The 24,248-nt window shown below is 46.8% G+C and overlaps 7 protein-coding genes across 7 annotated transcripts; 4 read left to right on the top strand and 3 right to left on the bottom strand.

Moving 5' to 3' along the window:
• Window positions 1-4,772: 4,772 nt before the first annotated feature.
• EV420DRAFT_1639454 (uncharacterized protein) lies at window positions 4,773-6,823 on the top strand (the record flags this gene model as incomplete). Its single annotated transcript, XM_060476973.1, has 21 exons — window positions 4,773-4,834; window positions 4,882-4,960; window positions 5,018-5,031; window positions 5,078-5,176; window positions 5,239-5,248; window positions 5,301-5,318; window positions 5,370-5,395; window positions 5,451-5,476; window positions 5,528-5,562; window positions 5,622-5,646; window positions 5,698-5,709; window positions 5,767-5,782; window positions 5,839-5,881; window positions 5,933-6,033; window positions 6,086-6,145; window positions 6,204-6,231; window positions 6,285-6,342; window positions 6,393-6,417; window positions 6,472-6,571; window positions 6,630-6,668; window positions 6,719-6,823. The coding sequence occupies 21 exons, from the start codon at window positions 4,773-4,775 to the stop codon at window positions 6,821-6,823; spliced, it is 981 nt and encodes a 326-aa protein (XP_060333861.1).
• A 179-nt stretch (window positions 6,824-7,002) lies between these two features.
• Window positions 7,003-8,040, bottom strand: EV420DRAFT_1476998 (uncharacterized protein; the record flags this gene model as incomplete). Its single annotated transcript, XM_060469378.1, has 1 exon — window positions 7,003-8,040. One exon carries the CDS (start codon window positions 8,038-8,040, stop codon window positions 7,003-7,005), a length of 1,038 nt encoding a protein of 345 aa, XP_060333860.1.
• Window positions 8,041-9,935: 1,895 nt separating this feature from the next.
• EV420DRAFT_1619008 (uncharacterized protein) lies at window positions 9,936-11,268 on the bottom strand (the record flags this gene model as incomplete). Its single annotated transcript, XM_060475419.1, has 6 exons — window positions 9,936-9,986; window positions 10,040-10,247; window positions 10,308-10,396; window positions 10,446-10,875; window positions 10,933-11,055; window positions 11,126-11,268. 6 exons carry the CDS (start codon window positions 11,266-11,268, stop codon window positions 9,936-9,938), a joined length of 1,044 nt encoding a protein of 347 aa, XP_060333859.1.
• On the bottom strand, window positions 11,155-11,745 carry EV420DRAFT_1179767 (uncharacterized protein). Its single transcript, XM_060466219.1, has 2 exons — window positions 11,356-11,745; window positions 11,155-11,286 (listed from the first exon to the last, which is right to left on the bottom strand). Exons 1-2 carry the CDS (start codon window positions 11,637-11,639, stop codon window positions 11,277-11,279), a joined length of 294 nt encoding a protein of 97 aa, XP_060333858.1. The 5' UTR covers window positions 11,640-11,745; the 3' UTR covers window positions 11,155-11,276.
• Window positions 11,746-12,545: 800 nt separating this feature from the next.
• Window positions 12,546-14,371, top strand: EV420DRAFT_1523756 (uncharacterized protein). The gene is made up of 3 exons (XM_060472313.1): window positions 12,546-12,995; window positions 13,046-13,945; window positions 13,999-14,371. The coding sequence occupies exons 1-3, from the start codon at window positions 12,929-12,931 to the stop codon at window positions 14,148-14,150; spliced, it is 1,119 nt and encodes a 372-aa protein (XP_060333857.1). The 5' UTR covers window positions 12,546-12,928; the 3' UTR covers window positions 14,151-14,371.
• A 5,000-nt stretch (window positions 14,372-19,371) lies between these two features.
• On the top strand, window positions 19,372-21,385 carry EV420DRAFT_1179610 (uncharacterized protein). Its single transcript, XM_060466218.1, has 3 exons — window positions 19,372-19,449; window positions 19,515-20,879; window positions 20,928-21,385. The coding sequence occupies exons 2-3, from the start codon at window positions 19,542-19,544 to the stop codon at window positions 21,036-21,038; spliced, it is 1,449 nt and encodes a 482-aa protein (XP_060333856.1). The 5' UTR covers window positions 19,372-19,449; window positions 19,515-19,541; the 3' UTR covers window positions 21,039-21,385.
• Window positions 21,250-23,177, top strand: EV420DRAFT_1179579 (uncharacterized protein). The gene is made up of 3 exons (XM_060466217.1): window positions 21,250-21,409; window positions 21,472-22,793; window positions 22,846-23,177. The coding sequence occupies exons 2-3, from the start codon at window positions 21,523-21,525 to the stop codon at window positions 22,904-22,906; spliced, it is 1,332 nt and encodes a 443-aa protein (XP_060333855.1). The 5' UTR covers window positions 21,250-21,409; window positions 21,472-21,522; the 3' UTR covers window positions 22,907-23,177.
• The last annotated feature ends 1,071 nt before the right edge of the window (window positions 23,178-24,248 follow it).

Genomic DNA, 24,248 nt, shown 5'->3' with positions numbered 1-24,248 from the left:
CGGCTTTTGAGGCCAATCATCTGCCAATGCGCAAGCCAGCTCTGTGTCTTCGCGTTGATTCTACCTACCGCTTTGCGTTGCTATTTATACAAGTGTGTGCTTGACGAAATTTATACCAGGAAATTTGTAAAATATTAACACCCATCTCCCAGAACACTCGAGTTTGGTGTAGCAGTTAAGACCGTCAGCGGAATCTTTCAAGGTTCGATTCCTTGCACGTGTCTCCTATCTCCCGTAACATGACCTTTTTATAGAAATGTACAGATGCTCACCCTTCTTCAACGACACCGTTGGCATTAAGGGGTGGGCGGAGCGAGTACTCTGAACTGAGGGAATGTGTAATATATCGCTGTTTTGGAATAACACAGAACTGGCTCTGGATGCGTTTATATAGGACCAGGACATTAACGGACAAGAATATCTACATGCCTTTTCGTGCCCCGTGTTGTTCCGTTTTTTCCTCCAGGCAGCACTGATCTTACTTTGTTCTCAAGGGCTCAATGAATATCCTTCATGACTTGAACTCAAGCGCCTGCTCCTTATCATTGTATGTCTGAACGATCTTTATAAACCGCTTTCCGAATCACGATCGCGAGTGTGTCAGTTTTACACAGAGGCAAAACATGACAAAGAAACTAGAATAATTCAAGCACACCGAATTGAACCCAGACGTGTCAATGGTTTTTACTGGTGCACCATAGTAATTGAATGCTGTACAGAGCTTGGAGCCACGCAAGTTCCCCCCCTCACACGGAAACGGTGCAGTATTATATCAACACGTCGATAGATGGATAGTGACCTTGAAGTCGTCATGATTCGTTCCTCCTTCTCCCTGTTTTCTTGTGGAACACATCTGAACAACGTGACTCCGAAATCGTGCGAGAATCGGTATTATACTGTGCTTCTGGGAACATACACAAATCACAAAAACTGGCAACCGATTTTGGTATCCAGATACGTGGAATTGAACCTTGTGTTGCTATGTAGTGATTGCCATTGCACCATATCCGGTTGATACTTTGAATACTTTTGATGTAGAATATCTTCGATTTTTGATTCCTGAGAGCGCTTCAATGCTGGAGGAGGGTTCATACGAGCAGGGGAGTGAATATGGAAAGCGATTCTAGATAGCGTCATGAACGTGCTGTTAGTAATTGACACTAATGTCGCGCGGGATGAAATCCCTATATCAACGAAAAGTGCGACTCCACCATTGTTGTAATACCACGTCAAGACGATGAGCAGAGGAGAAAAGATGTCCAGGTCTCCATGGACAAGTTCATAAACGTAGGAAGATCATACAATGTGCGTTTTACCGTATGGTACACAGTACCTCATTATCCGTGAATTCGACGGCAAGTCGAATGGAGGGCCAAGCACATCGTCATTAGGGAGGTAGTGCGATAGCGTGCTGATATCCGTGGCAGAAAACGAGAATCATTGGTCTGGGGATTTTACGGAGTCATTAAAAATCGATGAATACTTGGCCAAGGGAGTTGAAGTGCAGAAATATGATTAAATCAAGGAATGATATCGAGTGCCACGCGTATGAATGCGTTCTTGTCGATAGTTCAGGTAGCCGTTTGGGGGAGAGTAAGTAGACGGTAGCTGTATGCGGGTCGATGTCATCAACTGGGGCCTGCGGGTTCATAGAATCGGAACCAGTGGGTCTCATCATTCCCAGTGACTGTGCTACTTTTCCAGAACCCGTCACCTTTATCCCTGCACATGGGGTGCAACCCATCAGAAGTGCGTCAAGTCCTCGAATCGGTGGAAATTTGCATAGTCAGTACTCGCAAATGAGAAATTCCATGGGAACGCACATATTGGACTTTGGGCGCTGATAATTTAGGCAATTGACGCGGCCGTTGAGACACTTGCAGAGGATTTCCGGGTGCGAAAGGAATGAGTATTGGCTTTCATTGATCCATTGCCAAATTCGATGGACAGAGTGCAGCTCGATATTGGTCTCGTCCCCAAGAATGGCCAATGTGAAACAATATCAGTATATCTAGAACGATAAGCTTACTAGCGTGACGAGAACGTACGTGTAATCATACGGTTTCTTATTGACCTTTTTGACGAACTGGCTTGTGCTCGTTGTCTACTGGATATAGCATGAATCATGTCCCAAGCTGACTGTATGTGTGTGAAATCATGCAGTTGAACGTCGGAATGAGGGACAATGCCATCTGCAAGAAAATCCCGGGGAACAGTCGATGAGCACAGATACGAAGGTTTTGGAACATCACCTAATTACCCTATTTTGTCGTTGTAAGCAGCTACGTTACTCGCCTGATCCCGCTGACATGAACTCGTTTTCATCATCCGTCTTTCTTGTCTAGAATAGGTGCTATCGGAAACTCGCGGAACATATATACGATAGGAGTATTTGTGATTATGTCGCACGAGGGGTACTTAGTTTTGCGAGCTTTCGACGTGATAGTCACCAAAAGGAGATAATGTGGCTGTGCCACACACGATCGTAAATCGGAACTCTGACTGGCATCCCAACTGGAAGGAGGTCCTACACTTGCGCACTTACAGCTACTCATATACCTCATAACACACTGTAGTGATTAGTAACATATTCTTGGCGATTATAGTACATGTACGCTTCGACACACGCCATGACAACCCTGTCGAGGTATAGGTCACCTATTGTCCACAGAAAAAGATGCTGATTGAATCATGATGTAGACTGAGATATATAACGACTCTAAATGCAGTATAAATACCCTGCCATTGGGCGCTCTTTTTTTTTCGAAAACAATGAAATACCAAGAATTCATGCGCCCCATTTGTTTTGTGCTCGCCATAGTATGTCTTTCAGGTTATCATCTGTTGCTTCTGATCTTACATACTTACTCCTAGATCCATGCAATTGAGGCGCGTCCAGAGCTAGATAAGGGACAATGCATAGGCAAGTCGTGTGTATGGTGGCCCATGGAGAGAAGTGAAAAGAACACGAGGGGAACCGAAGGACCCGTGATATACAGTTCAAGAGGAAAATACCTCCAAAGGGGAGAAGCAGAGGACGTGTCCTAAGAGAGCACGGTTATCAGCTGGTCACGATTTTCCGACTCTCAAGGTGTATGATTAAGTAGCAACATCCTATGCCGGCCAGAAACGGCCCTGCTGGGTCGGAACATCTACTGTAAATAGATTATAAAGCGCTCTTATGACATCCCAGTAAGCAAACAAATAGAACTCGATGCACAGTAGTGGAAATAGGTATTATTCTTCCCTCGCATGAGAAGATAGTGGGCCATGCACTTATCGCTGGTTTTGTTCCATCTTAGGTCCTGGGCTACCGATCGAAAGAATTAGGAAAATTATTTCTCCCAGTGGCGGATCAACACAGGCCGAATAATAGGCGGATATATATGATTTAGTACGTATTTCTTTTGTCTTCACTAACGACTCAGATATAGCTGGAGTCGTTATCTTTATAGTATTATTGCTTCCCGCTGTTTGAATTAATATGCTGAGCCAAAGAAGAACCTTCTTATGCCACAGCACCACTGGCAAAGTCTTCCTGCCATTCGTTGATGATGTGTGTTGTATGCCGACAGACGCCGTAGAATGACGGTTGGATATCCAGGCGCAGCAGGCTAACGTAACCCCATTGATAATGGGCGGTATCAATGTCATTTTTTACGACCTGATGCTAGTTCTGTTACTGCAAGTGGTTCATATATTCGCAGAACATTCATTTTTTGTAGTGAAACTTGTATGGGGTATCGGACCCACACATGAGATAATGCCACGAACCCATCACTACTTGCATAATTTACAGAACCATAATTAAATCAGAGCACGTACCACATCTTCTCTACTCCTGTAGCCCTACATTCCGTTTCAGATGCCAGTTTCCGCCTCGTGTATCAGAGGAACACTCACACCATAACTGCAGAGGAATTTTTCACGTGAGAAGCCAGAGAAAACATTGAGCTCATGCACAGTAGATATAAATTGGTTCATCCCACAGACAATTCCTTGATAGGAATGCGGGAGAAATACTACTTTGCAGTTCGCATGGGTCACTGAGTGGTGAAAGGCGGCGTCCCAAATAGGAAGGCCCAATCAATTCGGCAATCGGGCCGATCCCTGTCAAAGTCTTCCATCCAAACCACATCCACCGCTATTCCATCTGGCGCGTTCTACGATTTGTCTCTAGCAGATTTAATCGGAATCAGGCTCAGCGACTTCACATAAGAGGGTGTATGGCTGGAATGATCAGGAGAGCTGGTTCCTAGTTACTTCGCACGGTAAGTCCCGATTCATCGTCTGCCGTTTAGTCCGCTCATTAATGCAGTCACGGTGGATATTTGTTCCTCCTGTGAAATTTGGCGAGCAGAAGCCAAAATAATGTGACAGAAATGAAGACCAATGACACATTCTCAATCTTCTTGACTCCTTGCTCAGTCAAAGAAAAACAGATCTGGCATGCTTACATCGCTGAATTTGTAGATCCGGGAGCGACCCATACGTCCACGTTTCTCATTCGATATTATTCCGTAATATCAGCAAGATAGCCGAAGCGATGAACGCGCGTATACACCTGCAGGTCAGAAGCTTCGTACTGTACGCTACCTTTTCAGCCTCTTCTTTTCTCTTCATATCGCCGACCTTTCATGATCCCATTCAGAAGGATCAAACCTTACAATCTTATCCTCCGGTTTCCCATGGAGAGATATTTTTAGCCCAGCCTTGTGACGTATTTAAGGATAGCAACCGCCTATTCGTCGTAGAGCCCCACTTGTTATTCAATGTCTGTTCAATTAGCCAAAACTTACGGAGCTGTAGCAATTGGTGCTCTCTGCGCCTCTTTGTACGTATACACTCTTGCCAAACTAGGTGGTATTTACTTCGTCGCAGATTTTCAGGCGCGGTCGCTATCCAGACGATCCTCTACTATAAATTTTACCCCGCCGATTTATTCAAATTCAAACTCCTCGTCAGTGGCTCCAGTTCCTACTTATGTTCGGTTCGCCCATACTTACGTTCCCAGCAGGTTTTTATCATATGGTAAACGCCCCCGATCGTCCGCACATTCTCCGGCTCAACTTTCCAGGTTTCTTGATATATGCCACACCACCTTTATCTGGATATCTATCTGGGACTGCTTCATCAGTCACTTTGGCGATATTGAAAGAACTGATGTGATTCCTTGGTGAAGTTAAATTATTATCGTTCACCATGCGATATATTGAGTGATGAGTCGTGCATCTCTAGGAGCATCGCAGTAAGTTATTCTCCGAAAATCGAGTTTCGGTCTGATATAATTGGAACAACAGGTGACCGTCGTGGAAACAGTATGGTGCACCTGACGCCTTCTGCCGCAGTCTTTCTGATGGTTTTTACAGGCTCTTTTAACATTCTTAGTTCACTGGTAGGCTGGCGTCTCATGAGATAATTCCCGTTGTATTGAACCTGCCGTCATCAAGCTTCTTCGCTCACCGGATTTTTATGCGTATGTCGCATTATTGATTCCTTAGCTTTATCGACCCATCCGATCTTGCAGTTAGTCGACGAAACTGGCTGCTCACGTGTCCCATTGTCAGTGGATTTCGCGTCCCTGGCATGTTTATTTTTACATTCTGATACGCGCTGTACAGCTGATCGCTGCGTCCTTGCGTCTTGGTTAGTCTTTGTCCACGATTCATTGATCGTTCTAATTATACATGGGCGCAGGTTCTGCTTGTGGTACTAATTTAAGCCTTTATTTTCCGGAGATCTTGCGCTAACATGCAATTTTACAAGTGTCGACATCAGAAATGTACGTGGACTTGTTCCTTGAAACCGTCCATTAATAATCTACGTTGCAACCGGAAGGATTCGTCTAAAAACATACTCGGGATTCATTGAACACTTCGGAGTAAGCTCGACTTTCTCATGTAGTCCAGCCACATCGCTGATTCGTGTACAGTGGGTGTTCACACTTGGCTTATCTATGTCGTCTGTAGCAGATATTTTAATCACTGTATCCCTCTTTTGGCTACTTCAAACAAGTCGTACCGATGCTGAAAGGTACCGTGGATTCTATTTTCTAATTTCTCACCGCTGAAGGATTCTCCCGCAGTATCAATGCCATCATTGACTCATTGATTTTGTACACTTTCGAGACGGGATCTCTCACATGGTGCGGGGCGAACTTCTCACTTCTCGCGACTAACTCTTACAGGACTGCTCTGCTTAAGTGCAGGGACTATTGTTGATATGGCCTGTGTAAGTTTCTATCCGTACCATGCGGCAGCATGAAGCCTCAATTTATACCGCAGTGGGTGTCAATGAAGTCAAATTTAATATTCCTCGGCATACATTTCGTTATCGGGAAACGTAAGTCTACGTTCATTATGTATTCCATAACACTCACCCGTTTATGAAAGTGTACGCAAACTCATTATTAGTGACGTACGTATTCATTCCCTGCTTTTCCTTTTCCCCTTCGGTTTCTCAAAATCTCAGGTTGAACACGCGGCGCGGCCTTCGCCGAGGACAAACGATCCATTTTTCCCAAAGTCCCGAGGGCGGTAATGGACTGGTGCTGGATTCACGCCGAAAGATGGTAGAACTTTTACGACACATTCGCCTTCACTGGAAATACAACTGACTTTATTTTATAGCCACGCTTTAGCGAGCCTAAGTTTTCTAAAGCAACCGAGGTGTGCGTTGATTTTGCGTGCGAATCAGTCAGTACTCACAGGCTTTGTAGCTCCAAATAAACGTGGAGCAGAGCGTTCATTACACGACGGACTTCAATTTGAAGATGGAGCCTGAGCATACATCGGCTGATGGCGCCGAAAGTGTCGCGGAGTGAGAGGAAATCGTAAGAATTTGTATATTTGTATGTATTCTCGACCAGTCCTATGGGTGCTTTGTACTCTGTAATCAATATCTCGATGTCACGGGATAGCGCCAATTATGAATCTTGATCTAAATCCCTCGAAAATATATAGGAACGTAATAAATCTTTCTGTCGTATAGAGAAATGATAGTTTACATTGAACCAAAGAGTCCATGGCGTGCATCTCCTTCAATAAGGCAGTCCGTCCTATCCAACAAAAACTCGACGTCTAGTCCTTCCTCCTTCATCTTGAGCAAATTACGGATGCGTGAGTTCTGCGCAACAGGAATAAATTGCCGATGGTGAAACCACTTGGTCCCTAATGAGATCCTTAATCTTTCTAGGCGGTTATCCGCTGCCAATCTCGAAGTGACCATCTCATGAAAGGCATCCCCTTCATGCAACAGACCACTCATCGCTCTTCCGCATGGAACGTCCTCAATCCGTAGCGTTTTCAGGTTTGGAACATTCCCTTCCGAGAGAGTTAACACTCGAAACACGCCGCCTGTTATTTCAGTGTCGACGAATGTGTCAAGATTTTGGAGAGCTGGAGATTGTTTCAGGATAGGGATGAGGAAGTTGTTGACGGGTACGGGCACCGAGAAGGTGATTTCAGTCAAATTGCATTCTGAGCGATGGAGAAGGTTTACGATACGGGAGTATTCGACGGGCTCCAACTTTCCTGGGAGGATACCTGGCAGTAGCTCGGTTTTTAGAGTGAGAATATGAAATTTCTGAAGCGCCGGAAGGGTCAGGTAGTCCAAAGCTACCGGAATTTTGGTGACCTGACGCGCATTTTCTCGCGTGAGAACGAATGAGAGTTGTCGAAGAGATATGTGATCCAGGCGCGCGCAGGCAACTGCTAGCGGGTTGATATTGAGGGAAACGGAAGGTGGGGCTGGTGTAATGACGACTTCCGTGAGATGCCGTGATTGTTGGAGTATGTTATATATCTCTAGAGAGTGGTATGAATATACATGGAACTTTTGAACGTCGACCAGGCTTATAGGGAGATAAGGATACGGAATGCGTTCGAGGCAGGCTTCCGTGATGGGCGATGGAGAGAAGGGATTATTGAAAGGCACAGATTGGACCTTCCTGTCAAGACGACCAATCAAGGAGATATTTATCTTCTTTAAATGGAGCGCGGGGACGGAGATCCATGACAGGAATTGGAACAACGTTTCCATGTTCATCCTCAAGTCCAAACTTGACTAACGCTGTGTGTATGTCACCAAGGCAGTGAGGGGATCCAGGGGGTACTCTGAATCGCACTCCACAGCCAGCTGGATGGGCTGACCACGGGAAAGGGTGGAATATTTCTGAAGGAAAGTAGTACTGTAGGAGGAGGAAGGTAGGATTTGGATTTTGGTCCAGAGGGAAGGACTTGAACGGGAAAAGGTTCTCCAGGTGAAACAAACTTGGCCGAGGATCCAAGGGGCATCGAGTAGATTAGGATTATTACCGGGTTTCTACAAAATAATGAGAATCGATCGAACTTTTTTTCAGCTGCCCAATATAGTAATTCATAGGTACCGATTTTGTTTCAACAGCGACTCGACACCAAGAGCAACGGTAATGATAGAATAAACGGTTTAGAATTGATTCCCGAAGCAGTATACAATGTTTTGATGTCATCAAGTCATGCAATGGAGCCTGCAGTGGTGAAGAAAATACCACTGATTTGGGATTTGACAGACCAGATTAGCGAATTCATGAGGATCACAAACCAAAGGCCTGAGTGGTGATATCAGAGACTTTGATGGATAATTCGAAGGAATATAGCCCAGTGGTACGTCAGGAAGGTATAATTCACAGTGCTTGTGCATTTGGTGGAATCCAAGATAGGGAATTACTATACTGGGCAGCCGAAAAAAAGTTCGATCGATTCTCATTATTTTGTAGAAACCCGGTAATAGAGAGGAGGCTGAATATCTGGAGCAGTGTTTATTAGAGTTACTGTGGCTGTACGAGCCGTCGGAATCAACCGGCTCCGAACCCGTTACTTACCGTACCCGTAGTCTTCTTTTCTTTACCGTTTACCACCATGTCGACATACTAGGTATAAACGAGTTGCTCATTTTCGTTCCCTCCCGTGCTCGAATCTCAACAGTGTTTCTCGAGGCAAACGCCTCATGGGAGCCAAGACGGACCTACAAGCAGTAAGGTCCTTGTTAATCTGGTCGTGCCGATCTCGGATTTCAAGAAATAGAGGCTCAATCTTCTGCAGCTCACGCTCGAGATGAGCTATATCATTTGCGATGGAAGCTCGGCAGACATCGAAGGATGAGAAACCGGAACGTAAGAGTTCGGTAGCATTAACAGAAGGAGAATAAGGGTGTATAGCATCAAATTGACATTTGACACAGATATCCTGGATGAAATGTTCCATATAAAACATAGTGAGTGACATGATAAGATCTACCTACCATTGTTATTTTCTTCGCTTGCTTGAATATACGAAGAGGAGAATGAAGCTGAAACTGGAATGGATTTCATTGTGCCTGTCATACTGATTCGAGGCTGTGAAGGTAGCAACCAATTTGCTCTCGGCGGGAACCGGTCTGAATTTACATCTTAACAGCACGTGATCGGATTGCGACAACGCGTTTGTGACGCGTCGACAGCGTGTCGAACTAAAGGGACCGATAATGGTGAGAATGCAACGGATTCCTCAAAAAATGTCAGATATGCTGTTTTTTCGCTTAACAATTCAATGGGGTTTATAAACGCTAACGGGAACGCATCTGGAGCACTCAACTGACACTCAAGTAACGATACGCTGTATTAGCACATTTGTCCTTCGTGTTATTCGGTTACTGAGCTGACTTTTTGTGTCGCATGCTTCCACAAGAAGAAAGTGCGTATTGTTTTTGGAATTGTAGAAACACAATTTTTCCACTGATGAACAGAAGCGTTTTTCAATAGGTGTGACAACATAAATATCTTCCCTTGAGCAATAGGATTTCCAGCTCGCAAAACTGGGCTGATGCTTCGGAAAGTTGAATGAAAGGACAATTTCTCATTTTTCGATATTTAATACACGAGAAGAAATAAGCACTCGATACATTTACAGTTTGCACAATTAGGCCCGGCCTCCTTCCGTGCCTCGACTTGCCTGCCACGTCTCAGGCCCCTATCACAGAAGAGTTAATACCGAGACTCAATAGCGTAACTCGTATTACACACCGTTCGGTTTTTCATGCGCTGATTTTTGATCCTTCTAGTGAACCACTCGTGTGCCGTCACAGGCGTGTTGACCTGAGAGGAGTTCTCGACTGCAGCAGCAATTATTGAACTCTCATCCGCCAGAGGTCGAAGTAAGACCGAGTTTCCGGGTCTGGTGAAGTACACGAGGGACCAGCGCTCGAGATGTGCTTGCGGACCAGGAGGGGGGCTAGACGAAATGGTAGTTAGTTGAAGAACGCAAGGATTAGAGGCGATATGAATGTATTACACGACTCTGTGGATGTTGGATCGGAGGATCCCCCCGCTGAACAGCGCCAACGCGTCACCAACATTGCAGATGGCGTGTCCTGGAATAGGCTACCAGAGAATTGTCAGCCGTGGCCGAATGTAAAAGATCTCAATTCACCTTTACATATTGCCATTCTTCATACCCGGGAGGTAGCACTTGCAGTCCTCCAAGCCTATTATGCAGGAAACTCAAAGAACCAAAGTCCGTATGTGCTCCGATAGCCATCCGATCGCTGGTATACCCCGGTGGGCTCTTTATCGTCCTAGCCTCACTTGCACTGAACTCTTCCCGACTGTGCTTCTTCGCGAGAGATCCTTCTGGAAGCCCGAGCTTCTCGTTGAAGATGCCGAGGATCGTATCATTGATTTCGATGGACTTGGTGACGAAGGGATGTATAGTGCTGGACATACGGACGTTCACGGTGCTAGGGTACTCCCGTCGAACAGGTGTGGGGTACGCTATGGCGTCGTCTTTGGCGATGTTAATGAATTCGACGGTATCAGTGATTCCATTGGCATCGACGGCGTTCAATCCAGCGGCTTTGTATCTGTATCAGTGATTGATACGGATTAGCGTTTAAAGCTATAGAACACATCTAACTCACCCAAAAGACATTCCATCGTCTCCTTGCTCATATTTCATCTTCTCCTCCATGGGTAGCTTCATAGTCTCGTCGCCCATATCAAACATACCGTTAGCCTCTTGCTCCGCATCGTGATTCTTCAGACTGTGCAATGAAATCAGATCAGCCCACGTGAAGCTAGGATTAGAACTCGTAGTACGAGTCTCGTACGCACTACCAAAATCCCAGCTGCGTCGCAGCTCTCCATAGTCTCTCGATCTCTTCCTGGTCATGCGTTTTGAGAAGGGCGTAGTCGATAACAAGAAGTGGATGGGTAGGGACGTCGTCCGGAAAAGGTGGTAACTTAGAGATAGCCATTGATATGATTAAAGAGGACTGCCCCACAGCTTAAATCAGTCCAAGCTCTGGTCACGGGTACCACCTGCGGTGTAAATATAAAGTCACCTGTAAGAATTTGGACGGAACGTTTCCCATTCCAGAGGTGTTATGGCTTCTATAATCCGATGGGAGCGTGATGCATGGTGTCCTCGGGAACGCTCAGACTCAGACCCCTTGCGTAACAAGACCGCATTCCACCAACTGAGTCTGATAGAGAAGTTCTGAGAAGAGGATTCGTGGCTTCTTTCGCTGCGGTGATTGTGTGGAAACCGCAAGGAACGGGAAGAGAATTCCGGCCAGAGGCTAGAGGATAACGGGATGAAAATGATTATTCGCACGACAAAACGCATTGAATGCCAGCATCAAGCTTTCCTTGTAATGTCTGTCTGGAAATACAGTACCCAGAATGTAGTATGCAGTCCGTTTCAGGAACATAGAATCCATGGGAGGATCATCCTAGAACTGATGTCCTTGTGGCGAGTGCTAATAATCGTTGGAAATCCAGGATCTTTCGAGGTTGTAAGAGGGGCCCTATCAAATGCATGAACATCTGTACCGAGGCCTATAATAAAAAGCCGCGTACTTTAAATAAAGAAAAGGAAATCGCTGCACGGCGTATTTGCGCAGGGGGATATAACACATTAAATGCCTCGCACGCTTGTAACAGAATACATATCATACGATAGCGATCCTGCGGATAGGACAACGGCACCCACGGAAGCATACATGAGTAGCCATTGTTTCCGGAAGCCTACTATGTGATTAGGAGTAATGGCACACGAGTCATAGGTATAGAAAACAACACCTGAGCAATGGAATCGATGATCCGTATGACAGTGAGGAGATTGACAAAACCTTGATCGTCAGCAGATTACCAAAGAAAGAGCTATTAAGTTTAGTGAGGGTGATCTATCCAGTTTTGAGATCCATCTGTACTTGGCTTTTACGAAATTTAAAGATCGGACGACCGGTATAGAAGTTCATGATGGTTGACGGGGACGAGTGAGCAAAGTTGTAATATCTGTAGAAGGACAGATTACGAGTCAGTCGTACATCTCAATTGATCACTTTTTACAAGAAGGAAGCGATAGTCATCAACAAGCGCGAGGTTGAGGCGAGGTGACAGGTCGTTCGGAAACGGACCCCGGATACATCCGGGAACCAGAGAAGGGGTCCGGCAAAGACCGGCATTTGTCACGGGGTTCCATTCGTCGGAGCACGTGCACTGATGAATACAATTTCATTTTCCACAATTCCTTCTTGCCAAACGGGCCTTACGCGTTCACCTATAGAACTCTCCAATTCACACTCGCTGACTTGCTGTCTTGCTCAATTTTCACTCGTCTCTTTCATTATTTAATACAATTGCTTACCAGTGGCCTCGGGAGTCGGTGTTAGTGTTTCTAGGTTACGAACAAGTGTAATACCGGCGCATCACTGAGCACTGGAGGAATTTCGATGGTACTGTCCATCAAACATTCCGGCTGTAGCGAACCACAGACAACAGCATACCTGGCCTACAAATTTTTCTGTCCTAAACTTTCCCTGATTGCGTTTTGTCATTGCGGAGGTCTGTTCAGCGAGTTCACTTTCACGTTCGTCTTCCTACGGTCTTTAAGATTCTGTACGGATCCTTATCATGGCTGGATTCCATGACCTTGAACTGCCCTCTGGTGGGCTGAACCATCTACGAAGGGACGATAATGGTATGTCTGTCATTCCATCTCCCGGACTTTGGTAACTGAGCTTTTGATAGACTGCTCCACCGGCGGATTATATCACTCTCCCGCGAAGGGAGATACCGTCAACTCCCTTGAACCTACCAACATCACCTGGAACCCATCATGTCTAGACGCGAACGCAGTCGATATACATTTATACGCTCCGTCCGTTTCTAAACCAAGGATACACGTCTGGGAGCAGGTGAAGAACGCAGACGGACTGTATGAAGCAACACTCAAGCCTCGGTGGTGGAATTCCTCAAGCATGATACAGCTCCAGCTCGTTATCGTACCTACCGGGGATCCTTCTTTTCTCGCTACTCTTCCCGCAGGACCTCTGTGGAACGCGACATACCAACAGCCTCAGTCGGGTACGCCAGATAGCGCCGATACCTCCAAGTCAGACTCTGAAGGCGAAGTCGTCGGTTCAGTTTCAACCTCCAAGGCCATCTCTGCTGGGCAGATAGCCGCAGCAGTTGTCGCTCCAATCGCGTTCATTGCTTTGTGCATAGCAGCGTGGCTGATATGGAGACGCAGAAAAGGACGGAAGGAACGGAAGACGTGGACCGAAACGGTGGATCAGAGAATGTCGACCATCAATGCTGATTGGCCGAGTGTTACTGTTGCTGGGGCATCAGCAGCGGCTCGAAATAGCTTGGTTGGAACGCCCACTCGAGCAAGTCTAGGAAACCGGCCAAGTTCCAGTTTCTACGCTGGTCCGGGCCAAGCAGGAGTTGGGGCTGGGCTGTATCACCATGAGAATGCACAGCTTGGTGCATCGTCGTCGTCTTCGAATCATCAGCATTCAGTCGCGGTGGGTACGGGAGAGTCGATGTTACTGAACGTCGAAGTCCAGGATCCCGAGATTTTAACACCTGAAATAATTAGAGCGAGGGTCAGCGACGGGGCGAACTGGTGGGATGCCTCCAGGAAAGGTTCGTGATGTGCATTTCTTTCGTCTTCATTTGATCAAGCCTCTTCTCTACAGATTCCCAAGCCGAACATGTATTAAAAGCACCCCTGAGGGCTTATGGTCACGATGAGAACAAAGAATCCTTTCGTGAGATGTTGAATGGTATTGACCATACTCAGACGATGGGACCTGATGATATGATGCGTGCATATGCGTATCGAGCCTGAGAAACTACTCTTTGATCTCTTGATGATGGGAAGCGGCATTCCCTTGATCGGTGTCTCGGATTGGAGAACATATGGCCATTGCGACGGGAGGGTTGCTGGTACGGCCTCTGATCAGTCCCCAATAGGACTAAGGACTAGTAGTTACTTCCAATACTAATTTTTAGAGCTGTAGTCAATATATCATAGCAAGGCATAATTTATGATATCTCTTATTGATAAGCAGTATTCCAATAGCCAATGCGCTTGCATATGTCGTAATGTCATTTAGCGATCTTCATCAAACAGAATTGATTGATTCGGTATCAATATCTGTGCGGTTACTTCGCTATTAGACACGCCGGGAGTAGATGTACCTTCGACTCGACATTGCGCATGGCATGTCTATAGCGCGGAGTATAGAATTATTATGGACCGTATTATGCTCTCGCCGAGAACGATTCTGGCAGTTCCTGCTCAAGGTCCAACGCACAGCTCGAAAAATGATGTATGCTGATTACTGTACTATTTCAATCACTTCGAATGTCACATGTCGCAGAGGCGCATTCGTATTCGTAAAATAAACCCGTGTCACACGTCGCAAGGGCCTCATTCGGGATTCCGGGAAGGTTTGGTGTCACAAATCCGCAAAAATGCCAAAGTAGATGCAAAATGGCCGAAATTTGGATTTTTCCCTAGTCTGCAACACATTTCACACCGTCTATAACCCATTCTGGCAGCTCGATACCCTTAAGATTGGCTCTAAATTTGCCCAAAATAGGAGAAGTATTCGTATTTTGTACGAATGTCTCAGTCACTAGCCATGCATTCGATCATTCGGCACGGTCCAGGTATGTCGCATGTCACAAGCCATTCGAAGTGATTGAAATGGCACAGTACACACGCTCAACGATACCGATGGCGCCCATAAGCCGTCCAGGTTGATCAAATTCCCACCGCATGTTACAGATGAATTGTAAGATAGAGACTTGCGAGTACGATTATCATATTCCGGAAAGATGTGAAGGTAAAATTTGGTGGGTATTAGATAAGTTCAAACCGAGATGCCGAATCTAACCAAAATTCAAGCGGAGCTGAATTTCATCAATCTCGGTTTTAAATCGGTCTTCCTCGGTTCCCGAAGGCAGTCTCATCACTCCACAAAACGCAACGAATCTACTAAAATCCTCAGTCAATTTCATAATTCCTCCCACCCCCCTACAGGAATCCAGGAAAAGGGAGCTATTAAATCAAATACCCACATCGTTTTTCGTGACAGCTAGGGATGTGCACCGTACCGTTACGGATACGACCGTAGCAATACGGCCGTAGACCGTATAAAAATTATTGGCCACGGTACGGTACGGTTGATGTCATATCCGTACCGTGTCCGTACCGTTGTCCGTATACGGACACTTTGACGACGACGATGGATATCTGGTGCCAAAGTGTGAGTACTATATGCTTCTTTTAGGTCATAGGTACTGACCTTTATGGAATAAGATAGTTCTCTGTCCCTCCCTCAATGACCGTATTCAAACCGTATGAATACGGCCGTATTTTGGGTCGTTAAAGTCGTCCACGGTACGGACCCGTATCTGTATACACCGTACGTAACCACCGTACTACGGATACGGTGCACATCCCTAGTGACAGCGTGGCTATTGTTCTTACATCTGCTGTGACTCCTACACCAGACAACACGTAAAAGAATACTTCCCGATACTGGATTAGCTTTAAAGTATCGCATCTTGGGTAAATCTTCCCGGCTCCTCCGGAAATGCGGATCGTAAACTGAAGCGCATAAAAGGGATAATTTCTAGGCGGCTCGCTCTGGGAAGCATGTCTTAAATACGAGGAAATACCGCCGGACCTTTTTTCTCTAAAGCAACGGGTTTCCCGCAAATCAAATGACGGATAGCCCTCGAAGAAATGCCTTCGGCTGTGAGTTGAGAATATTCCTTCCTTTGCTGTCCTTTTCTAATCTATTCTCAGGACAACTATGGTTCATGACCTTTTGAAAACTGCGGTGTCTTCTTTCGACATGCATCAACTCAGAGTGAGCCCAGCCTTCACTTTTAAGGTCTTATATACTGATATCCCAGCAGAATCACGGTGGTCTCAGCAGATATAATACTGCTCGATGCGTTGTGGTTAAGTAATTTCGACGGAGGTGCTGGACCGTCATGCGAATGTTCGAAAGTGTCGCAAAAGACGCTACAGTCACGGAGTTAATCGCCGCGAGGGAAACCCAGAGGAGGTACGTGTGACTTCGTCAACTTCAGCTGTACTATTCTCGCTCATTCCTCTGTTAAGATGATCGTGTTCGAGAAAATCCCTTTCCACCGCTTTGCCGTAGGCATGAGGACTACCAGAAGGATTGAAGACCTCTTTCGTTAATGGTCCCAGCGGCAATAACCTTTCTGCTCGCTTGATTGCGAAGTCTAGATGAGAAGAATATCGAACCGTCACTCAGTCAGCTTGCGTGCGTTCTACCACGCCAATTTCTCCTCAACCGTACCCGGTCTCGCTTAGCGTGGTGAGTGTGTCCATCTTTAATATACTTCCGATAATTTACCGCGTTTTGAAGATATTTCCGATGTTGTACCGTGTCCTGCAGTGCTATCCAATCTGATACATATCCTTTCCATATCTAGTATCTATGATCCAATAGGTGGTCATGCACAGACGCAATCGTACCAGCAATCACGACGCGGCCTCACGTCGCCTATTCTTCAGTGAACGTTCTCATGATGGATAGATGGCTCGGGTCAAGGAATCAGAGCTATCGCAGAGCGATGGCGGAGACGCCCAACAGGGGAATGCAACCTCATTAAGGCTTTTCAGTCGTCGGACCATGGATTCTTCCTACCATCATGTCATGCTTGTCCCAAACCAGAACAGATGCTAGTACCATGATATACCTCAACGATGCGATGGTACGATGGATCCTCTCCTGCGTCTCTGTGCTATCTTCGCCCAAAATTTCCTCATTAGCGTCCCAGGATAGTCCATTCCCTATTCGCTAGAGGTTCTATCATCGCCGAATGTTACGCCTCTTACGCTAGCCTGAACGCAAACGTCGAGATATGCCTGCTGGTCGTACTGCATACTTCATACTTGCAATACGACAATTCTTTGCCTTGTTAAAATAGCGTCTCGCTTTGAGATGGGCGATGCCTTCGAAGGCTATGGTGGAAGGTGGCAGATTCGTGCTTTGCTTCATCCTGTACTTGCCTCTCCTGCCACCAGCAACGGCTTGTGGTTTCGCTGTACGTCGAGTGGCCATGAGGCGACTTTTCTCCAAGGGTGTTTTTGGAGGACTGGGCGATGGCGTTACAAGACTTACCGGCTGCGGTGGAAACTATCAAGGAGACGAAATCGTACTGCATAGAAAGCGCCAGCAATGATGCGAGGGAGACTGATGGTCAGTGGAGCTAGCTGCCCATTATTTAGCTGCGCCTTGACATGTTCTCCCCTATTACAGGAAAAAGGATGAACCTATGAGAACGACTTCCTGTCGTTAAGGATGAAGATGTTGGTTTCTTTAGTACGGTCACATCTGGGTCTTTCCTGACGCCTACTTCTTTTACAGACGTGGCAGCGAAGAAGGCGAGCCTGCACCAACGAGCTCCTTCTCACAGAATGTTGCCACTCGTAGTCGATCGCAGCATCGTATGAGAAAACGGCGTTAGGTTGGGACTGGATACTGAAAGCGCTGTGCACCGACGTGCGGTTGGGGTTATGTCGGTGTGGCGGCGGGAGCGGCGGGAGCGGCGCATACTTCGGTGCCGCTGATGCTCCCACTTTACTCCTCTGAGCGATATCCGTTCCGTGGAAGTGAAGATTTTTAGGCAGCTGGATGACGAATTGAGTGGAGATACAGTTCCGTACTGCGGAAGTGTCCCAACGGTGAGACGTATGCTACGGTATGTCAAAACATACGACTGTGGTCAACGTAATACTCATTTATCGGAATAGCTATGAAAGGCCTAAAAACCTGCGGAATCATCGTGTTGTGTCAATACTCGTGTTTTGGAGTTTAGCGCCATGTCCTCCCCAACGCTTGTCCCTATGCTTGTTACCGAAGATCGTCTATGCCAGCAGGGTGGCTAAGAGAACTATTTGCTCAGGGAAGCTTGAACAGTTGAAGGTGTCGGGCATCTACACCGAATCACGATAGACCAACGCTAGATCCCTTTCGCTGAGTACGATGAGGATGATCTTCTCGAACTGTCGCCCACCAGACGACCTTCATATGTAGAATGGAATAGCTTCGAATCCTTCCCGCGAACAATATTCATCAGTATCGCGGCCTTCCCATCTCTATAACGTCCTCGTCTCTTCGTCTTCTTGCCTATTTCGACATAATGCAATACTATGAACGGATTTTAACCTTCCTCTCATAGTTCCCGCATAGTGACTGTGTGAATTGCTGGCTTTCGGCCTATCTGAGAACAAGGGCAATCTTTAACCTTCGTGTTGATCCGAGGGGAAAGGTAGCTCCACGGTCCGTTCTCAACGAAACGGGGATCTAGGTGGCGTATTATCCATGATTGGCGATTTTTTCTTCACGATGCGGACCGGTTGGTGGTCACGATTTTTTTTTTTCGCGGGAATGATGAAGGTCACCGATTGGCCAGGGTGTTAATTGGGAGCATCTTGGAGCTTGTGAACCTTTTCGAAGAGTTTCTATATCTGTGAGCCCATGGGAGCGCTGAGGCAGATCCAGGGCAAAGTCGAGACCCGCCCATGCGGCGGATTGATCGCCGAGGGCCGACGGATGCTATATGGTGGGCAATGTTTCATTTTTCCAGGGACAAGATTAACGGGGACCTCGACGTTTCATCGGGAGGGCCAGAGTGGAGTCCTCAGTTTATTTTAGACTTGACTAGGAAGACGAGGACAACCGATGATGTGGCGGTCAAGATAGAATCTATGGCGACCAGAAGGACTTCAATTGCTGAAGATCTGTTGAAGGCTCCGGCTCTCTTGGCCGACATACTGAAGCAGACATGTGCGCGCATTCTTGATGACATTTTTTACTAAATTGAACGTTCAATAGCCCGTTAAACCCCAGCTGGTTAGTAAAATTCTATGTTCGATATCAGAAAAGGGACCGTATTCACCGTGCGCCTGTATCAATCAGGAAATTGTAACATGTGCAAGGGGCGGCATAGAGTTCAAAGTCGAGTTGGATCCGGAAAATGCCGCCGTAGCCTCCTTAGAATGCAAAATCCACCGAGTCGCTCTCGTGGCTGTACGGAGTCCTTTAAAGCTCGCGTTCATTACCAACATTCGCAAACTGGAACCTTCCTCCCTAGTACGTCTAGTCTACCTTGCATCAACCTGATAGTGGAATCTGCTAAACCTGCTATTCATTTCTAGGAGGAAATTGTCACCAACAATAACAACATGGATAACGTCGCCTTCCCCACTGCTACCGCAGATGCCCTAGGACCTCAATTCATTCATGATCTACCCGTCGAACTCCTCTACGAAATATTTCTTTGGGCTGTACAGGATAATCCTGTTGCCGACACGAACGCCATCCAGTCACCATGGGCCCTCAGTCATGTCTGCCGGCAATGGAGGCTTGTCGCGACTTCCTTCCCATGTCTATGGTCAACCATACACGTAGGGCTGACGCGCGAGTCGCCGCGTCACTATTTCTCTATCAATAATACTGAGGGACTCGGAACCGCGCTCCGACGGTCTGGAACCACAGCCCTGACGCTCAGGGTGGAGTTTCCCGATCGTGAACTCGCGGCAGGCCACTCACACCCACGCGACCTGCTGAAAACTCTGGCGTCCACGTCGCGTCGCTGGAAAGTTGTCAAAATGAAAGCTTCCATTTCCATGTTCCACGAACTCTTCGAGTGCGTTGTGTTGGGGGCGGTTCCGCTCCTTCAATCAATTCATTTTGAGGTGACTTCCGATTCTTATTGGGGAGCTACTCCCATGACGGCGCGTCTCGCTGCTACCTTTGAAACGGCACCGAACCTCCGTTCTGCCACCCTCTTCCCATTTCTTCCCATCCGTTTACCTTCCTCCGAGCTAAGAGAACTTACAACCAAAGACCTAACGCAGACTGACTTGTCATCGATTATCCACGACCTTCCTCACCTCGAAATCCTGAATATGGCTGGTTTGAGAACCTGGCATGCCATAGGATGGGCACCCATGCTTCAAGTCCATACGGCTCTGCGCGAAATTCAGATCGAGAGTGTGCAAGATCTCTCCCATTTCATCCTTCCGGCGCTGACACATCTCCGGCTTCTGAAGCCGTTCTGTTCGTCGCCGCATAGTCCAGACTGGAGGACGAACCTGTCATTGGATGCACTCAAGCGGTTTATCCTTCGTTCGGGTTGCTCTATTCGCTATCTTCACCTTCCTATTCATGAAGTTGCGCCGGATGTGACCGGTATCCTGTCTCTCCTCGTCGACACTACGAATCTTCGGGTTGATGTTGGGAACCCTTCTGTGTACGGGGATCTCCTGGAAACGCTTCGAAGCAGAGAGGCGTTGCTACTTCCCAAACTAGACACTCTCGAGTTTTTCGGAGTAGAAATGTCGCAGGAGAATTTGGAGAACGTTTTGGACCTTGTTCGGTATCGATGGAATCACCCAGTGTTGCAACGGATAAACAGAGTATATGTTGAGAACTGGTCGTTCGTATATGAGGATGGCCATAGCCGTCTGAATAAAACCACTGGGCGGCTACGAGCGGCAGAAGATAACACGTTCGAGTTGGTACGTGACCGGTCTTCATAACAACATTTTGTACTTACATCGTAGTAGGAGGGAGCTGGCGGTAACGGCCTCATTGAAAAGTTCAATGGCTCTTCACAATTAGAAAACAACGTGGTGGTGCTCCAAAGAAGGAAACGACAATCTGATCGACGTTATTGACGGTACTGAGATCGTTGCGCCTGGTGTTGAATCGCCGTGCCAGGCGTACCATCGAGTTGTCGTCGCAATTTGAACGCGATTTTGGTCACGAATGTCGTTTGCGAAATGCCTTCAGGCCGGAGTTTCTTTTCATCAAAAACCATAGTTTCTTATCCTGTTACGGAACCAATTTCATACAAAATCAAGGGTCCAGGTCTGAAGATCAACTTTCGGACCCACAGTAATCGCGCGATCAGGCTTACCTTAACAAAACGACATTCAAGATCAAAATCGCGTTCGTCTTCCATTCCTTTCTTTCTTCCGATCCTATCCACTCCTTGTTTTCAACCGTCTTACACTACTTCGACCTTCAAGCAGCCTTCAGGTCGATTGTGAGCGTATTCTCGTCATCGTCACTCTATATCTGCTAACGGCCGTCTGGCTTCGACCTTAGTTATAGGACGTATCAGTCATTGAGATTCGCTTTGACGGTCGGTGGTCTGTAATGTCAGTACAAGCCTCTAGGCCTCCGATCCACCGCCTACCAGCCGAGATACTCTTTGAAATATTTGATTGGGCTCTCGTCGACGCTCTGTCCGACAATCGGCCCGCTGTCCAAAGTCCTTGGACCCTCGGCCATGTCTGCTTGCGATGGCGACAAACAACCCACTCCTTTCCCTCCCTCTGGTCCAAACTTCGCATCCATATCACTGAAAGTTCCTCATTTATTCGCCTTGGCAGGCTAACACCTGTGTCACCTCAGGGATCCATACATTTCACGGCAGGTCTCGACTACGCGTTGAGCCGCTCTGGGTCCTCCCCACTATCCCTTCGTGTCGAATTCTCGGATTGGGAGGATTACTCCCAAGAGTTACTTATACGGCTAGTCTCGCTCTCCCATCGATGGGAGGACATCATCGTAATCGCCCCCACAGAAACCTTCAATGCCCTCTTTGAATTGCTCGGCAGCGCCCAACTTCCCCTTATCCAATCAATCCGCTTTCAGTCATCATCACAATTCTATTGGGACGACATGCCAGCTAAAGATAGATGCACCGCCTTCCAAACTGCACCGAAGCTTCGTTCAGCGATCCTCAATCCAGTCTTGATGTTGCGGCTGCCCTCGTCGCGCATAACAGAGCTAAGCATAAGCTACCCCGAGCCTGAGGACATACCCATTATTCTTAATCAGCTGCCTTACCTGCAGTTCTTCAGGCTTACCGGTTTTAAGCCGTGGAACATCGACAACCCAGTCCCAACGACCCATATGGCACTACGACAAGTCGAACTACCTTCTCTCGACAATCTGGCTTTTTTTACGCTTCCTTTTCTAACACATCTCTGCATCTCTACTGTTACTCAATCATGGAATCGTGAAATCGTCGCGTCATTTCTCAATCGCTCATCATGTGTCATCCATAAACTACAAATTTCCCTAGGCGGAGGCCTCGGCCGAAACGCTCAACCTGTCCTGTCTGTATTTTCCTGCGTTGCACAGCTCAGCATCGGTACAGATGGATATCGAAATCTTTTCGGTAGTCTTCGAAAGGATCCATCGTTGCTTCCCAACCTGGAAACTCTCCAATTCCTCCCAGACAGCGTCAATGATTGTGATCTGAGGGATGTGCTTGCGCTGGGGAGCACTCGTTCGAAGACACTTCGCGTTATCGATATTGGACCATGTTATCGCGTAGAGCCGACGGAGAACGAGGACCGTACTGAGATATCCAGGCGGCTCATGGATTCCGGACTTCGGCTCAATCTTATTATGAGGGAGTGAGTATTTTATTATCTGCGACATGTGCTTGGTTCTTAATGATCGCTTTAGGAAACGACGCCGCGATAGTTTTTTTCATGTCAATCATGATTCCCGTTGCATCATGATGTAGCTTCGCTATTATATAACTCATCGTCTCGTATCCATGATTAACCAATGTCCGAACAGCCGTGCATCTCCACGAAGTCGGTTCTAGTTGCTCCTTGTACTGTACATGTGCCTCGGCAGGAGTAGTAGTTATTAATAATAACACACCGTCTACTGCGCATCTTGAGAACTGCTGCGCAATTTTATGCTACTCGTCATCATCATCACGACTTCGTGCAGAGACGGCCGCAGTATAGTGCGTAGCTGACACGGGCATGGACAGCCGACATAAAACAGCAGTCTTCATCGCCTTCGGTGTTGGTATGCAGAGCGTGAGGTCCTTTTGAGTCACGAACGACTGCTCAAACTCAGCACTGACCAGCCTCCTCGTCGTTCGAACTTTGGAGTTGACGGACGCATCTTAAGGATCATCAGTAAGTTCACACTCGTGTGGGTATGCATGGCCATGCATGGCCGGTATATGAGATTTCAGGCCATGCACAGCCATGCGTTGTTATACCCTATGAATTGTCTCATGTAGCAATGCTATTATACAGAAATTACATGCTACATGGTAACAATATACCTCTCACCTTTGTTTTCTCTTGATAGATTCAAATCCATGTTCATGTGCTGGAGCAATAGCCTGTTGCTCGGAAGATAATAGAAAGATAAAGGTATGTATGACATCATTCTTTGTCCCGAAATGGTCTATGGTCTGTGCGCGGCAATTGCCGGATCACGTGCATGTTGAACTTGTGAAATTTTTCCTTCGCATCTTGTCTTCTCCCTTCCTTGACATTCGTTCTCTCCTATGGTTCGGTTTCCCTCCATCCACAATCGGCCATGTTATGTGGCTTTATTCCTGTACAGCATGGTCATGTAAGTTCTTTGAATGCTAGCATATAGGATTGGTGACTGACTTCAATGTGGTGCACGACACTCCCTCTCACTGGACTTCAACACATCCGTTAATTTACGCAAGGTACCTCATCGCAGTTCTTCATTAACACTTTAGCTGCTGGTCTGTATGTAGCCTCTCGGGTGAATGTCATGATTGGAAAGAAGGGCTGGCAATGGTGTTTGCATTATTGGTGGTGGCTTGGGGTGAGTCTTCGTCATATGTCTGGTCTTCCTTGGCTCAATTCCTTATTCCCAGGATGCTTGTACCTGATCAATAAGCCTTGATGTGATCCGGAAGGCTGTGGGGTCATTCTAACGGTCTTATGTGAGTGGTTCTAAAAGATTCGCTATTTTTCTGTTAATCAAGTTCACTACAGTGTATTGGCTGCGCATATTGGTGGATGAGGTAGCAAGGTATTGCAATAGTTACTTCGTGAATTCTGTTGTATCATATATACTGTTTG

Source organism: Desarmillaria tabescens (genome assembly GCF_030435595.1).
Source record: "Desarmillaria tabescens strain CCBAS 213 chromosome Unknown EV420scaffold_9, whole genome shotgun sequence".
Lineage (NCBI taxonomy): Eukaryota > Fungi > Basidiomycota > Agaricomycetes > Agaricales > Physalacriaceae > Desarmillaria > Desarmillaria tabescens.
The sequence above is the reverse complement of the archived record's forward strand: the minus strand, read 5'-3'. Positions and strand labels throughout refer to the sequence as shown.